The sequence below is a fragment of the Gigantopelta aegis genome, chromosome 7 (genome assembly GCF_016097555.1).
Source record: "Gigantopelta aegis isolate Gae_Host chromosome 7, Gae_host_genome, whole genome shotgun sequence".
NCBI lineage: Eukaryota > Metazoa > Mollusca > Gastropoda > Neomphalida > Peltospiridae > Gigantopelta > Gigantopelta aegis.
Genome location: NC_054705.1, coordinates 31,352,249 through 31,369,484, shown reverse-complemented (window position 1 = coordinate 31,369,484; position 17,236 = coordinate 31,352,249). Strand labels below are relative to the sequence as shown.

The following is a 17,236-nucleotide window of genomic DNA, read 5'->3' as shown; positions in this document are numbered from 1 at the left end:
AGGATTCTTGTTGGGATTTCTTTTCATCAAGTTATTTAAAATTTTGTTCGGTATTTGGAATAAAATTAAATGATACAGGCCTGTAGAAACGATATTTGGAGTTGGGGGAGGGGAGCGGGCACAATCTGTAGTGGAGGGACACAGTCTAGTTGGTGGGTGGGGTGGGGGGGTGGGGGGGTGGGGGGGCAAAAGCCATATTTAAAACCGGGTTTATAAAAGTTATAAAAACGTGTGACACTTGCATACCATATCGATATATAGGACTTCTCCCTACACTTGTAAATGCGTATTAAAGTGCTGATGGTATCGCTAACGATCTCGACCAATGTTCTCAGGTACAAAATATAAAATAGTAACTAAACACTATTGTACATACAGATATATGTTTACTTCAAACTGATCTTCATGTAAAGAAGAAGATGTCATATTCTAAATTCTTCAAAACTTTGAGCCGCGTTTACTCTGTTTCTGACGTCATGCTAACTTGTAGGTTTTCGCGTCTGACGGCTCATATATGTTTTAAAACTTCGTAAATATGAGATATTATTTCAAGTGAAGTTGTATGTATCTGATATAAATGATAGTGAAAATAAAATAAAATAAAATAAAATAATAAATAAAATAAATAAATAAATAAATAAATAAGTAAATACATAAATAAGTAATTTGTGGATAGACATGTAACATTGATTAGTAGTTGCACGACTGTCTTTTTTTAATGAAACGATAAGGAGAAAATAGAGCTGTGATAAAGGTCTATGTGAGTTAGGGGTTTTGTTTGTTTTTTTAAGGGGAAGGGGAGGCATATTTTATTAAATTTTAAATACTGATACATGTGGAGAATTAAACATCACTGGAAATCCGCGTGAGTATTTAACTATAATTCTTGGGTAAAATATGCTAATCAAAGACCTTTTTACCATGTATTTATGTATATATTTCCATCATTCTACCCTAAAAATTAGTTGTAATCCATGTAAAAATGCATAGTGATTCGTTTGCAACCCTATATAGCTGTTTGGTAGTAATGCTAATATAAATACATGTTGTTATCCAGATTCGGAGATTTTCGTTTATTTTGGTCAAAAGTCAGTCTGCCGGGAGCCCGTACTCCTATGTCCAAGTGAAATACAAATGTACTAATTATGAACATGCGGGGTTATTAGAAGATCTGCGTGCAATCTTAAGTATTCATTATTCTGGCTCACATAAATTAAAAAAAGAAAAACATTGCCAAATATCCTATAGGTCAAACCTTTATTGAATTTTTGTACTTTAAAAAAAAAAGTATTTTACTTTGTATTATTATTATTTTATTATCGGCTATTTGAGGTTAAACATTTGATAATTCTGACTTGTAGTCGTCAGAGGAAACCGCTACATTTTTTTCTAATGCAGAAAGGGATCTTTTATATGCACTTTCCCACAGACAGAAAAGCACATACCATGGCCCTTGACTAGTTGTGGTGCACTGTTTGGAACGAGAAAAAAATATTGCCAGTGAATTTTGTTGTCGTAAATGGGGTGGAGTGGAAGGTCAAGACAAACGCTGGATCCGCGCCTTTTATCTTGTCAAGTCTTTTTGTTTAACTAACTTCTTTTTATGGGAGGGACGTAGCCCAGTGGTACAGCACTCGCATGATGCGCAGTCGGTCTAGGATCGATCCCCGTCGGTGGGCCCATTGGACTATTTCTCGTTCCTGTCCGTGCACCACGACTGGTATATCAAAAGCCGTAATGTGTAGTATCCTATCTGTGAGATGATGCTTATAAAAAGGTCCTTTGCTTTTAATGAAAAAATATAGCGGGTTTCCTTTAAGACTATATGTCAAAATTACATGTTTTACATTATTAATACACAAAACAAACTCTTACTTTTACTTAAGAAGAGAAGGCATCTAGCGCAGTAGGTAGATCTTTTATCTGACAGGGTGCATATAAAAGATTCCTTGCTACTAATATAATGGAAAAATTTAGTATGTATATCCTCTTGATTATTTCGTGTCAGAATTAACAAATGTCTGAAATAAGTTAGGCCTACTTAGTGTGCTAAGTGTATGTGTGGGGTTTTTTAATAACTAAAAGAAACAAACAACACAATTTAAATAATATGCATTTTGAAAAATATTTATATACATTTATTTCTGAAAGCCCGTTATGCTTCCCAACGGGTATGGTCGGGAATAACCGGAAACACCCGATTGTTTAGTTTTATAAGATCGGCGTTATCCCGACAGCCATGCTTTCCATACTGCATTCGTCAGTTCCTCTCCTAATTCGGAAGTAGCCGTCTTCTCCCCACTTGTTTCCCCAGCTATTCTTCACAATCCAAAACGGCACCCCACTTTTCAAATCCCTTCCATAGCCGACAATGAGTACCACGTGATTGGTTATTTCCCAAGGATTAAATCGGTCAGCCAACTTGGTATGAATGTAAATTCCACCCTGAAATTAAAAAAATAAGTGCAGACATCAATATCAAAGATATTACTGAGAGTACTGCTAAAGCAATACTTGTCTCCTTCCGTGCCCAAACCTTTTTCCGTATCTCCTCAGTTCCAGGGCCATAACTGTCAAAAATGGGTAAATCACTATGGAAGTCAAACTTGATCTGTAATAGTACATGATAAACCTACAGACAACATTTCAGCTCAATATTTTGAGGCAAAAGGTTCGGAAAACTATATGTGGGACAGACGGACATAAGAACAGACAGACAGACAATCAGTCAGAAGGACAGATAAAACCCCCTAAACTCTCCTGTTGGACTGATGAAGGACTAATTACATAATACGTAAGCCCTTTTCAACAGTTCCCGAGTCTTCTGATAGCTTCTGTTTTAATCTGCACTGCCGACAACTACCTTTGTATGTACCCGATACTGCACCTAGCAAGGATATTTTTGCGCACAAGGCCTCTCGACTACCGTGAACACATGGTGCTAAATATTGCGTACAAAGATGAATTCCATAAATACAACCTCCACGTGGGCGACTATCTTTGTGAACACACATGAGCACAGAAGTGGTCATATACACGGCGGCTTGACTACAGGGTGGTCGGATTTTGGGAGAAAAGTCCAGTGTAATGACATTATACCTCATCTAAACTTTCCCTTCCGAAGCACAGGTTTTGATTGAAAACACATCTACTGAAAACATTTTATTACATATACATGTATATATATATTATATATATATATATATATATATACTCTTAAAAAAAAGTAGGGGAACTCTAATAAGAATTTACAATTGCCAAAATTGTAAGGTATATTAGCTGTGGGGAATGGTTATATGATAATAGTGAATTAATTGGGCAAACATTACAACCGGTAGTTCAGTGTTACAGTAGGTTTTATGACCACCAAAAGTGAAATTTGCAAGTTGACGTTTTTTTATCAGTAAATCGCAAATTCAAACAATAAAAATGACTAAAAACAAAATAATAACAACTGTATGATCAACAGAATGAATAAGATTGACAGAAATAATGTTCCACGGTGATTAATGGACCTTCCTGGAAATTGTCAAAATCGAGAATGACACCCAACGCACGTGTACGAGGCAACTCACTGTTACTGCATGATGCATGTGCAAACTATGGAATGTGTTTCGGTGTGTTGATAAACAGACCTGGGGCCTAATTCACAAAGCTCTCTTAGGCTCTGCTAGACAACAAAGCATCCTCTTTGGAAGTCTTTTAGCATTGCACTGCGAGATCACAAAGTTGCGAGAGTTTAGTGAATTAGGCCTCTGAATGTTCTTTACTAGGATGTCTGTGGTCAAAACGTTCAGTCTAGTTGATATTAACATTAATATTTCAGGTTCCCCATCTTTTTTTAAGAATATATATATATATATATATATATATATATATATATATATATATATATATATATATATATATATATATATATATACACACACACACACACACACACATACACACACACACACACAAATGAAATGAGCACAAGTTACCATAATAGGTAATAGCGAATACAATTTTCAATGAATGTAAACGTTTGTGAAAAACGATTGAATAAACATATAAGGACAGAAAAGGAAAATAAATAGAATTAATCGATGATTTATAAGTATTAATTAATAACATTTTGTCTTGTGATACAGGCCAGGCGGTGAGTAATAGCAATATAATAGTAACAGTAAAAGTAACAACAAACAAATAAATGAATGATTCCGCACCACGAAATAAAGTTTTCTTAGTCAAATCGTTGCGTCTGACACTTGACGGACCTAACTCGGTCGGTAATGTTGGGTTTGGGGGTGAATTTTGTATATAGCTAATTTTATGACTGTGTAGTATAATTATTGACTTCGTATTTATTAATGACAATGTGTAAATAAAGTATCGTCAAAATTGCTCGGCCTCCTGTAATGTGTGTTTTTTTTATAACTTATTATTATTATTATTATTAGTAGTAGTAGTAGTAGTATTGTTATTACAACACGGTACTTATCTGTCCCACACTCGACCACTGGCCATGCCAGAGACTGGGTGTGGGAGAGACGTGCCTGAACCTTAATTGGATAGAGGCACGTTAATAGACTTTACGCTACGCTACGCAACACGGTACTGGGGTACATCCTACAGAAAATCAGAATCCTATTGCCTGGATGAAAAATTAGCCATGCCCCCATTTAATAAATGGGTGTAGATAAGCAAAAGTTCCCGCTACAATAAATTAGATGTACATGAAACATTAAACTTAAATAATTATATAGACATATTTTTAACTAAATACTGATACCTTATAGCTTGGAAAATCTGGATACACCTCAAAGCTCACGGCTATTGGTCCGTTTTTGACAAGCTCAATGCGCATGAGAGCCTCATTACACGCGCCATAAAATCCTCCAACGTAGTAGTAGTCACGTGTGTAGTAACGGCGACACTGTGACATTTTACATGGTTCATCTCTGGCAGAGTATGGGAAGCAGGAATCCTCGATCAAGCCGAAGTCTTGGCCATACTTTCCTAAATAACAGAATAAAAAAACAAAAACCATAATGATTATCGTAGACGTACGAGACAAAGGGTTGTAGTTGGGGAGGAGGGTTCCTAGAACTAAAAAAATATCATATATTTTATCGTTTGTTTCCCCCCACCTTTTGTGTTAACCGAGGGGAGCAAATTAAAATTTCAAGGGTATATTTCATACTTGTATACAGACAAACTTCGATAACTCGAAATTGAAGAGGACAGAGAAATAGTTCGAGTTAAAAAAATTGGAGTTTTCGAAATTCTTAGGGGGCACACACACACACACACACACACACAGGGAGAGAGAGAGAGAGAGAGAGAGGAGAGAGAGAGAGAGAGAGAGAGAGAGAGAGAGAGAGAGACACACACACACACACACACACACACACACACACATACATATACACACACTTACATACATACACACGCAAACAAGGAAAGCACGTGCGTACACACGAACGCATTGTCCCCTGGGACAAAGCGCTGTTTTCCCAGTGTTAGTAATTCTTATACGTCTGTGATAATGATGATGATGATGATGATGATGATGATAATGGTGGTGTAATATTGATGTAACGTTGTCATGATGATGATGATGATTACGATGATAATAATGTAAAGACGACGACGATAATAATGATGGTGATATGGCTTATTTTCGCTCGTCATGCTTATAAGTATATGGAGCAAACACCCTGTTAGCGGGGACTCTTGGGTTCAAACTCTGCTAACCACTGACCTGCCACCAAGTAGGGGAACCCTCCTTCACAACCCTGTGAGTACTGTGAGCAGCTGACGACATCCTGCGTGGAAAACACCAACTGCACGGTGTTGTTGGTGACGATGCGTTGACGTGCCTCGTACATAGCCATCGAGCCGAACGCGTAGCAGCTACCACAGCTTCCCTGGTCTCTGACCGGAGACACAAAACTGACGCCATTCACATCTCGCCAGTCGAACTCTTTTGGCAAGGAGGCAGCAACTGAAGTGTAAAGATGGCCACAGACCACAATGATTATTATTTAGGTCTCACTACACAGATCACTTCCGGGTGAGAGTTCATTGATGACGGTCCACTATAGTTCCTAATTGTGGCACATGTTATGGTTCACATATTCACTTCTAGGAAATGGTGAAGAATTAAAACAATCTGTATGTTTAATGGTAAGCCTTCTGGCTGTATTTTGCCCATGTTATTTTGTAATATTGTGCATCGACCTTTATGGACATGGGTATATAGCGCAAGTGACAGCCGGAGTGAATCGGTTAATGAACCACCTGTTCGGACCGGTACTACAGCCAGATGCGGTCATATAGCAAAAAACTGAGACGGAAATGTTCTCAATTTTGGAGTGAAAATAAATGCTTATATAATGTATGTTTGCAATGGTGTATGTTGTTAGTGCCAACGAGAACCCGTTCTATGGGCAATCTTCGCTTGAAGTTGGGCAGTTTAACATGGGTTTGAATGGCAGATGACATCTGTGTAGTGAGACCTTACGCTATATGTTTCTATACAGCGTTAGGGCGTGACGTATTCCAGTGGTAAAGCGTTCGCTTTTTGCGCGGTCGGTCTAGGATCGATCCCTGTCGGTGGAGCCATTGGGCTATTTCTCGTTCCAGCCAGTGCTTTCCTCTCTCAATATCTGTGTGGTCCTCAACCATATGTCTGACGCCATATAACCGTAAATAAAATGTGTTGAGTGCGTCGTTAAATAAAAACAGTTCCTTCCTATACAGTGTTAGTGGCTATAGGCTATAGCACTAGTATTTTTTAAATTAATTTCAGCAGGCCCACGGAGATCTTTTTTTTTTCTTTTTTTTTTGGATGCACCCCTGCCTGTCTGGGGGCAACATACTCTGGAAAAGTCAACCCCTGCTCTTTCTCCCAGAATATTGGTTTAAACAAACACACCCACTAAACCTGGCCGGTGTACACAACCCCCCCCCCCCCCCCCCCCCCCCCCCCCCCCCCACTACTTTTGCATGGGTTGGAATTACTATATATAGATATACATGTCTATGTAATAGATAATATTAAATATATTTCCGGATTTTGGAAGGAAATGTTTTATTTAACAACGCACTCACCACATTTTATTTACGGTTATATGGCGTCGAACATATGGTTAAGGACCACACAGATATTGAGAGAGGAAACCCGCTGTCGCCACTTCATGGGCTACTCTTTTCGATTAGCAGCAAGGGATCTTTTATATGCACCATCCCACAGACAGTATAACACATACCGCGGCATTTGATATACCAGTCGTGGCGCACTGGCTGGAGCGAGAAATAGCCCAATGGGCCCACCGACGGGGATCGATCCCAGACCGACCGCGCATCAAGCGAACGCTTTACAACTGGGCTACGTCCCGCCCCCTCCGGATTTTGGTCAACCAAATGGGAAAATAAATGTGTTCTGTGGCCAGATGTTTGTTGTGTTTAACGACACCACTAGAGCACATTCATGTATTAAACATTTGATAATTATGACACGTTGTTTTAGGGAAACACTACGTTATGTTACTAGCAGCGAGGGATCTTTTATGTTTACTTTCCCACAGACAGGACAGCACTTATCACGGCCTTTGATATATTAGCAGCATGGCAGTTGTTGGGACGGGGGGAAAACCTCAGTCAGAAAATGGGTCCATCAAGAGGGTTCGACCCAACGAACCAAGCGCCTCAGACGGGCGCTCAACCGACTGAGCTAGATCCTGTCGAAATGTAAAGACGAATGTTAAACTGACTGACAATCTCAGAAAATGCAATTTACCTTTCTCTTGCGATGACGTAACAGGGGCCGTTTTGGGAAACGCCCTTCCACTTCGGAATCCGCCAGCCCTTTGAAGAAGATCGGCGTTACTCCAGTGACGGTATTCCCAATATAGATCGGCTCGCCATAACTTCTGTTCTTTATTTATATCTGAAATATACACCAATATAGCCGGCTCGCCATAACTTCTGTTCTTTATTTATATCTGAAATATACATCAATACAGCTCGGCTCGCCATAATTTCCGTTCTCTATTTATATCTGAAATATACATCAATATAGCTCGGCTCGCCATAACTTCTGTTCTTTATTTATATCTGAAATATATACCAATATAGCCCGGCTCGCCATAACTTATGTTCTTTATTTATATCTGAAATATAAATCAATATAGCCGGCTCGCCATAACTTCTGTTCTTTATTTATATCTGAAATATACATCAATACAGCTCGGCTCGCCATAATTTCCGTTCTCTATTTATATCTGAAATATACATCAATATAGCTCGGCTCGCCATAACTTCTGTTTTTTATTTATATCTGAAATATATACCAATATAGCCCGGCTCGCCATAACTTATGTTCTTTATTTATATCTGAAATATAAATCAATACAGGCCAGCTCGCCATAACTCCTGTTCAGTATTTATATCTAAACATAAATAAAATCAATATAGCCCGACTCGCCATAACTTTTGTTCTATTCATATCTAAAATATTTATCAATATATCCCAGCTCGCCATAACTTCTATTCTTTATTTATATCTGAAATATATACCAATATAGCTCGGCTCGCCATAACTTCTGTTCTTTATTTATATCTGAAATATAAATCAATACAGGCCAGCTCACCATAACTCCTGTTCATTATTTATATCTAAACATAAATAAAATCAATATAACCCGGCTCGCCATAACTTCTGTTGTATTCATATCTAAAATATTTATCAATATATCCCAGCTCGCCATAACTTGTTCTTTATTTATATCTGAAACATACACCAATATAGCTCGGCTCGCCATAACTTCTGTTCTTTATTTACATATAAGATATATGTATATCAATATAGGCCAGCTCGCATAACTTCTGTTCTTTATTTATATCTGAAATATACATCAATATAGGCCCGCTCGCCATAACCCCTGTTCACCAATAATATCTAAACATAAATAAATATAGCCCGCTCGTCATAACTTCTATTCCTTATTTATATCCAAAATATACATCAATATCACGGGCGTAGGAAGGGGCCGAGGCGAGGGTATCACAATACAAATTACATAGTAAGACAATTCAACAACTAGAAAGAATGAAATGGTCTAAATAAAATCATTGTTGTCACAGAATGCCATTTTTTTACGGCAGTGAATTAGGACACAAAACTGGGGCATGGTGCAGCAGTAAATTATTATGAGTAATTATGAAAGTAATCGCTAATTACGATTACATTAGCAATGCAATCGATTACGATTGCGATTACATGAAAACATCGATTACGATTACTGATTACGATCACACCATCTCTGTGATAAATACTGTATTAAAAGTAATAACATACCATTAATGAATTCTACATTTGGAATATATTTTCTGCCGTATTTCCACGTATGTCTGTTTGTCTCTTTGAACACCAGAGGACTGTTTGGCGACTTGGATATCTTTCTCGCGGAATAACACGCCCAGTTGTGCCCGTCGATATTGTGCGACCATCCAGGAAAGGTTTCGTTGCAAACACTAACATAAGGCTTTGGGTTTTCAGCATAAAAGGAAAAGGCGAAGAACTTTTTATTATTGATAACAACTTCAAAGCCTTGATTGTAAATAAGAGTCCAAAATCCTGAAATGAAAAAATAAAAACAAGATGTAGTCAGAACATTTTGTAAGGGGGGGGGGGGGGGGGGGGGGGGGGGAAGGGGCAGGATGAGTTTTGGCCGAATTAAACGAAAACGCCCGTATCTGGATAACAATATTCCTATTAGCATTACTGCGAAACAGCCATATAGGAAACTACATTACGCATTTTGACAACTAATATTGTGGGTAGAATGATGGAAATACATAGTGAAAAGGTTTCAGGCAAGCTTATTTTGCCCGAATATCTCTATTTGTTTGCCCGAATTTGCTCCAGCTCGGGAGAGGAAGGTGTGTGTGTGTGTGTGTGTGTGAGAGAGAGAGAGAGAGAGAGAGAGAGAGAGAGAGAGAGAGAGAGAGAGAGAGAGAGAGAGAGAGAGAGAGAGAGAGAGAGAGAGAGAGAGAGAGAATGTGTGTGTGTGTGTGTGTGTGTGTGTGTAGTTCCACCGTAGTGTTATACATCGTAGTGTTTTCAAACTAGGGTCTGTCACTTGAAACCAATGTACCTTGATTCCCAGCTGTGTCCACCGCGATATCCGGAAAGTATAACGTAAGCGTATACGTTGTCACCTCTTGAAATGGAATACTGCAATTAATCGTGTTGTCGTTGTTGTCCTAATATCAAAAATGACGAGAAAAGAAATAAATTGTTTTCTGATTAAACAATTTAATTAATATGTTGAGACATTTTTTTTTTTTTTAATTTATCATCGATTATTGGATTTCAAGCATTTGATAATTCTGACATATCTAGATTTAGAGAGGAAAAGAAAGAAATGTTTTATTTAACGACGCACTCAACACATTTTATTTACGGTTATATGACGTCAGACATATGGTTAAGGACCACACAGATTTTGAGAGGAAACCCGCTGTCGCCACTACATGGGCTACTCTTTACGATTAGCAGCAAGGGATCTTTTATTTGCGCTTCCCATAGGCAAGATAGCACAAACCATGACCTTTGTTGAACCAGTTATGGATCACTGGTCGGTGCAAGTGGTTTACACCTACCCATTGAGTCTTGCGAAGCACTCACTCAGGGTTTGGAGTCTGTATCTGGATTAAAAATCCCATGCCTCGACTGGGATCCGAACCCAGTACCTACCAGCCTGTAGACCGATGGTCTAACCACGACGCCACCGAGGCCGGTAGACTTATAAAGGAAACCCAATGCATTTTCCCCATTAGTAGCAAGAGATATTTTATATGCGCTATCCCACAGACAGGATAGCACATACCACAGCCTTACCTCTCTCAATATCTGTGTGATCCTTAATCATATGTCTGATGCCATATAACCGTAAATAAAACGTGTTGAGTGCGTCGTTAAATAAAACATTTCCTCCCTTCTTTCCTAAAACCTTCTAAAGAGTTATTTTATACTGTAGACGTAGCGTACAAACTCTGTGTAACTAAGTAGAAAGGTGACAAACTACAGGTTCTACTTACCGGTCCCATCAAAAACGTCCAAGTGCCGACAATCTGTTCGTAGGAACAATTGGCAAATGTGTCTGCACGTACGGACGGCGGGACGAACGCCAGACACAGCGTTAACGTGACGAGCAGGGACGGCGACATTTTCTCTAACTGAACGATCGAGAAAGGCGGTTTTAAACAGCACGCGACTCACATGTGACATGACAGCTACTTGTTTTGTTTAGTCATATCTAGGTCAATACCAGATCAAATGACGTACTAGTATACATACTTAGTAGGCACGTGTTCAGGGAAGTGTTTCGGCTTTTTTTTTTTCTTCTGTTTTTTTCAATAAATTTTTCTGGGGAACATGTCTCGAACCCGCCTCCCCCGAACCTCCCTCCCCCGAACCCCCCATGTTGTTCGCTTGCCACAGTCTAAACACCCCCTACGAAAATGCATGCACACGTAGCAGCTTAGTAAGCGATAAATCATATGTGTTCCGCTCATAATATAATATTCCGGCTGCAATGTAGGCCCAATTATAGGAATTTAAAAAAAAGTAGTTTGTTTTGTTTAACGACACCACTAGAGCACAGTGATTTATTAAACATCCGCTATTGGATGTCAAACATTTGGTATTTTTGACATATAGTCTTAGAGAGGAAGCTCTCTACATTTTTCCATTAGTAGCACGAGATCTTTCAGATGCATCATACCACAGACATGATAGCACATACCACGGCCTTTGTTATGCCAGTCGTGATGCATTGAACGGAACGAGAAATAACCCAATGGGCCCACGGACGGGAATCGATCCTAGACCGACCGCGCATCAAGATGGCGCTTTATCACTGGGCTGCGTCCCGCCCCTTGTCATTTTAGTACCCCCGAAAGTAGCCCGTTTGTAATGAGAGCGTATTTATGTCCAAATGTCCGTCCAGCTCTCTTACAGTCAGAGTACTCAGGCTACCCCGAAAGTATTGTGTCCCGGTTAATACGGCTATTTAGAAACAATTCGAACCGTATAGTTATTTAAAACAATTCAAACAGGGGCGGGACGTAACCCAGTGGTGGTACCGACCTCGATGGCGTCGTGATTAGGCCATCGGTATACAGGCTGGTAGGTACTGGGTTCGGATCCCAGTCGAGGCATGGGATTTTTAATCCAGATACCGACTCCAAACCCTGAGTGAGTGCTCCGCAAGGCTCAATGGGTAGGTGTAAACCACTTGCACCGACCAGTGATCCATAACTGGTTCAACAAAGGCCATGGTTTGTGCTTTCCTGCCTGTGTGAAGCGCAAATAAAAGATCCCTTGCTGCCTATCGTAAAAGAGTAGCCTATGTGGCGACAGCGGGTTTCCACTAAAAAACAGTGTCAGAATGACCATATGTTTGACGTCCAATAGCCGATGATAAGAAAAAAAAAAAAATTGTGCTCTAGTGGCGTCGTTAAATAAAACAAATTTTATTTTGTTTATAAAAAGTAGCGCCCCCACCCCCTAGGATTTTGATCAGGGTACGGCCTTGCAATATTTGTTACTATTTTTGTGTTCCCTTGTTATGTTTTTCCATTTGTACAGTTAGGATTATATTGGTTTGTTAGGGCTTCCATTTTTGTAAGGTGGGGTGGAGGTGGGGTGGGGGTGGGGTGGGGGGGGGGGAGACTGGCTTTTACCCGAATTAAACGAAAATTCCCAAATCTGCATGACTATATTTATTTATATTAGCATTACTACCAAACAGCTGTATAGGGTTACAAATGAATCACTACACATTTTTACATGAATTACCACTAATATTAAGGGTAGAATGATGGAAATACATGGTAAAAAGGTTCAGATTAGCATATTTTGCCCGAATAACTCGTTTTTGTCCGAATTTGAGGATTTGGTCCCCACTTGCCCCCGCCCCCCTCCCCCACCCCGTATCGTACGCTTATAATATGCTTGCCCCCACGACCGTTGCGCCCATGACAGGCATGTGCTTCAACAATTTGCTCAGAACGTGCACGTGAAAAACTCTTAACCTAATATAACCTAACTCCCTGACACTCCATTGTAAACTGTAAACAGATCGTAAATAATAGAACCAACATTGTTGAATACAACATGCAGCGGAATATATGCCTCGACAAAGGCGTACCATGGCAATGTTAAAGGGACATTCCCGAGTTTGTTGCATTGTAAGATGTTTTCGACTAATAAAATATTTCTACGATTAAACTTACATATTAAATATATTTTCTGGTTTAGAATATCAGTGTCTGTATATTCAATGTGTTTCTGGTCGTCTTAATATTTCTAAGAAGCCCAAACTGGAGTTTGTCTTCAAATAATTTCGTACGTACGAAAAAACTATATTTTAGGAAATAAGATGAAATTTAACCTAGTACAAATATTAGAACGATCAGAAACACGTTTAATATACAGCCACTAATATTTTATGCACCAAAATATATTTTTGTATGTAATTACAATCGTTAAAAAGTTTCTGTTAGTCGATAACATCTTAAAACGTGCAGCAAACTCAGGAATGTCCCTTTAATAACATGCACGATAATATAATAATATATCCTGTGTAGTCCACTGGTATTTAGCACTCGTCTGATGCGCGATAGGTGTAGGATCGATCCCCGTTGGAGGACCCATTGGGTTATTTCTCGTTTTAGCTAGTGCACCACTTTTTCCCCGGTATCATTATACCATTATGATACGTACTAATCTTTTGACCTTTTGTCCCGTTGTTGAAGCTAATGATATAAGAACTGAATTTACCAGACTCGGTGGTGAAGTGTTTAAGCTATCGGACATAAGACTGGTAGGTACTGGGTCCGCCTCCCTGTATCGGCTTCCACCCAGAGCGAGTTTAACGACCCAGTGGGTAAGACCACTACACCCTCTTAATTCTTTCTCACTAACAACTAACCCACTGTCCTGAACAGAGTCCAGATAGCTGAATTATGTGCCCAGGACAGCGTGCTTGAACCTTTATTGGATATAAGCACGAAAATAACTATAAACAAACTGAATTTTAAATGCCGCGAACTGCGTATCAGAGCATCTATATATTATTAAACTGAAGATAAATTAATACATACATTTAATCTTCTCATATTTTAGTACAAAGAACTCAACAAAATTCAAATTCCATGTAGATTTATTTATTTATTTACAAAAGTATCAATAATAAAACAGAACATAGCTGAATACATGAATAAAACTGGATGGGCTAGTTAAAAGAGAGCAAGAGACTTTATCGGATGGTGGTTCGGTCAGTAAAAGGCGGGGAATACGAAAAAGATTGGGCCGAATTTACATAAGCTTTTTTTTTCTCTCTTAAACGCAGGTGTTTTTAAGCACAATAGATCTATGTGCACGTATGTAATATATACATGCTTAAACATCCTAATTGTCCAAATTTCAAAATTGCCCTTGTATTTAGGTTTTCCTGCCCCGAGTTGGGCCCCCGATCATATCGGAGGTCGGACTCGGGATAGGCGTGTTCAAAACCATAGAGGTATACGAGCACGTTAAAACCCTACTAACCCTAAAACATTTGAAAACAGGTATCATTAATTCGGCCCATATGTTAACCTGGAGATGAAACCCAATCTAGTAGAGCTAATTTTAATCAGATTGGATCACACCATATACTATAGCTCGACACCTCCAGCCCTCCCCTTATTGATATTGCTATGAAGGGGATATCAATATCAATAAGGCGAGGGCTGGAGGCGACTCGAGCTGCGTATATTACTACACCTTGTTTTGGATTGATTTGATTTCAACTTATTTTCGTGCTTATATCCAATTAAGGTTCAAGCACGCTGTCCTGGGCACACACCTCAGCTATCTGGGCTGCCTGTCCAGGACAGTGGGTTAGTTTTTGTTAGTGGTTAGTGAGAGAGAAGAGGGTGTAGTGGCCATACACCTACCCATTGAGCCCTTACGAACTCGCTCTGGGTTGGAGCCGATACCGGGCTGCGAACCCTGTACCTACCAGCCTGTAGTCCGATGGCTTAACCACTGCGCCACCCTTGTTTTGGAGGGAAATTTTCATGACCTTCCCCACCCAACTAGCAATTATTTGTGTACGTTCAGACACACCTCCACAAGCTAAGGTACCATTCCTTACAATATACTGCTACACAGTATTCTACACAAAATGGTGCCTCGACTTGCTTAACCTCTAGGGGCGGAATTTGGGTGGGACGTAGCCTAGTAGTAAAGCGTTCGCTTGATACGCGGTCGATTTAGGAACGATCCCTGTCGGTGGGCCCATTGGGCTCTTTCTCGTTCCAGCCAGTGCACCACGACTGGTATATCAAAGTCCGTGGTATGTGCTATCCTGTCTGTGTGATGGAGCATATAAAAGATCCCTTGTTAATGTAGCGGGTTTCCTCTATATGATTGTGTCAAATTGACCATATGTTTGACATCCAATAGCCGATGATTTATAATCAATGTGCTCTAGTGGTGTCGTTAAACAAAACAAACTTATTCTTCCAATAGCCGACGATTAATAAATCAATGTGCTCTACTGGTGTCGTTAAACAAAACAAACTTTGCTTAACCTCCGTTAGGCGATTCTTAAATATAAAATGTGTTATTGAAACGGGACACACGGTCTCATTATCCGAACCACCGCAATCTGTCTCTCGAAATACTTTTCTTTTTTTCTTTTTTCTTTGGTTTGGTTTGGAGGATGTATATCTATTTCCCCTCTTTGTCAGTAAATTTGCAACAAGTTTAAATATTATATTTTACTTTATAGCTTGTAAAATGTTACGAGAGGCCCTAATATAGGCTAACGCCTGTTGGCCAATCCCCAAACCTCTAATTCTTTTGAACGGCAATAAATATTGTTTATTATTATTAAGTGCTTTAATGTGTCCATGTACCACTAGGGTTTCGAGCACGCCTATCCAGAGTCCGACCTCCGATAGGATCAGGGGTCTGACACGGGACAATATTGTTTAAACCAGTTACAGAGCGCTGACGTGCGATGGGTTGTAGGTTCGACTGCCTTCAACGGCATCGCCCTGAACTAGTGTCCCACGACTGGTACACCAACGACCGTGGTATATACTGTCCTGTTTATGGAAAAGCACTTATTAAATATTCCTTGCGGATTTATCGGTCAGTGGGGCAGCAGGTTATCTTTTTTGTTTCTCTTTCTTTCTCTCTCTCTGCCTCTCACTAACTACCTGTCTGTCTGTCTATCTGTCTGTCTATCTGTCTGTCTATATATATATCTCTCTCTCTCTCTCTCTCTCTCTCTGTCTCTGTCTCTCTCTCTCTCTCTCTCTCTCTCTCTCTCTCTCTCTCTCTCTCTCTCTCTCTCTCTCTCTCTCTCTCTCTCTCTCTCTCTCTCTCTCTCTCTCTCTCTCTCTCTCGTGTTTTCACCCCGCACCCGCACGTTCCCCTGCCAACCAAGTATCAAAATAATCATACATAAGACAACAAATAACCTCAATGCAAAATATTCTAAGGTGACATTATATAAATTTGCTTTTCCATTTCTTTATCTTTTAAAAATTATTGTTCTTATAAGCCGCTATTACGAACTACTGCTGAAACTAATTATGTACACAACAATAGATTAACTAAGCATTACATAAAATTGTGACGAAAATATAAGAAGAAAACATTGTAACAAATATATACATGTATATATATATATATTCATCGACTTCAATCTCATATACAAAACAGCGAATATAAAATATAATTAAAAACTATTAAAACAAATTTTTACAAAATAATACAATCATATATACATTCCACCTTTATGAATAGACGTAGACCTGTTTAAAATGAATTTGAATAAAGCGAGGGAAAAAATCATACACGAAATGTGTCCTATTTTTGAGCTCTCCGTTGTAAGTAGTTTCTGGGGGTTTTCATCTCTATTGAATTGTCATATTATTATTATTATTATTATTATTAATAACCGTAAATAATAATAATAAATAAGGAAAATATTGAAATCAAAATTGATAAAGGTGCTTAATGATTATGTGCATCTGATTCTGATGTTTAGTAGTCCATTCCAAACATTAATATAAAGCACTTAACGATATAACAATTATAAAAGTCTGTTATGAGACCTCAAAAATGCCTGTGATAATATATAAAGCAGACTTCATTATTCACTAGGGGTGGGATTTAGCT

At 39.0% G+C, this 17,236-nt stretch overlaps 1 protein-coding gene across 1 annotated transcript; it reads right to left on the bottom strand.

Moving 5' to 3' along the window:
• Positions 1-2,106: 2,106 nt before the first annotated feature.
• On the bottom strand, positions 2,107-11,271 carry LOC121377090 (dipeptidyl peptidase 1-like). The gene is made up of 7 exons (XM_041504962.1): positions 11,092-11,271; positions 10,146-10,254; positions 9,347-9,625; positions 7,787-7,936; positions 5,747-5,989; positions 4,775-5,001; positions 2,107-2,445 (listed from the first exon to the last, which is right to left on the bottom strand). Exons 1-7 carry the CDS (start codon positions 11,218-11,220, stop codon positions 2,212-2,214), a joined length of 1,371 nt encoding a protein of 456 aa, XP_041360896.1. The 5' UTR covers positions 11,221-11,271; the 3' UTR covers positions 2,107-2,211.
• Between the last annotated feature and the right edge of the window lie 5,965 nt (positions 11,272-17,236).

Coding starts and splice junctions, on each gene's coding strand:
- LOC121377090 (XM_041504962.1), bottom strand. CDS start 11,220: ATGTCGCCGTCCCTGCTCGTCACGTTAACGCTGTGTCTGGCGTTCGTC. Junction 10,255..11,091: donor GGACGTTTTTGATGGGACCG/GTAAGTAGAACC, acceptor TTTTGATATTAG/GACAACAACGACAACACGAT. Junction 5,002..5,746: donor GTTCCCCTACTTGGTGGCAG/GTCAGTGGTTAG, acceptor TCTGTTATTTAG/GAAAGTATGGCCAAGACTTC.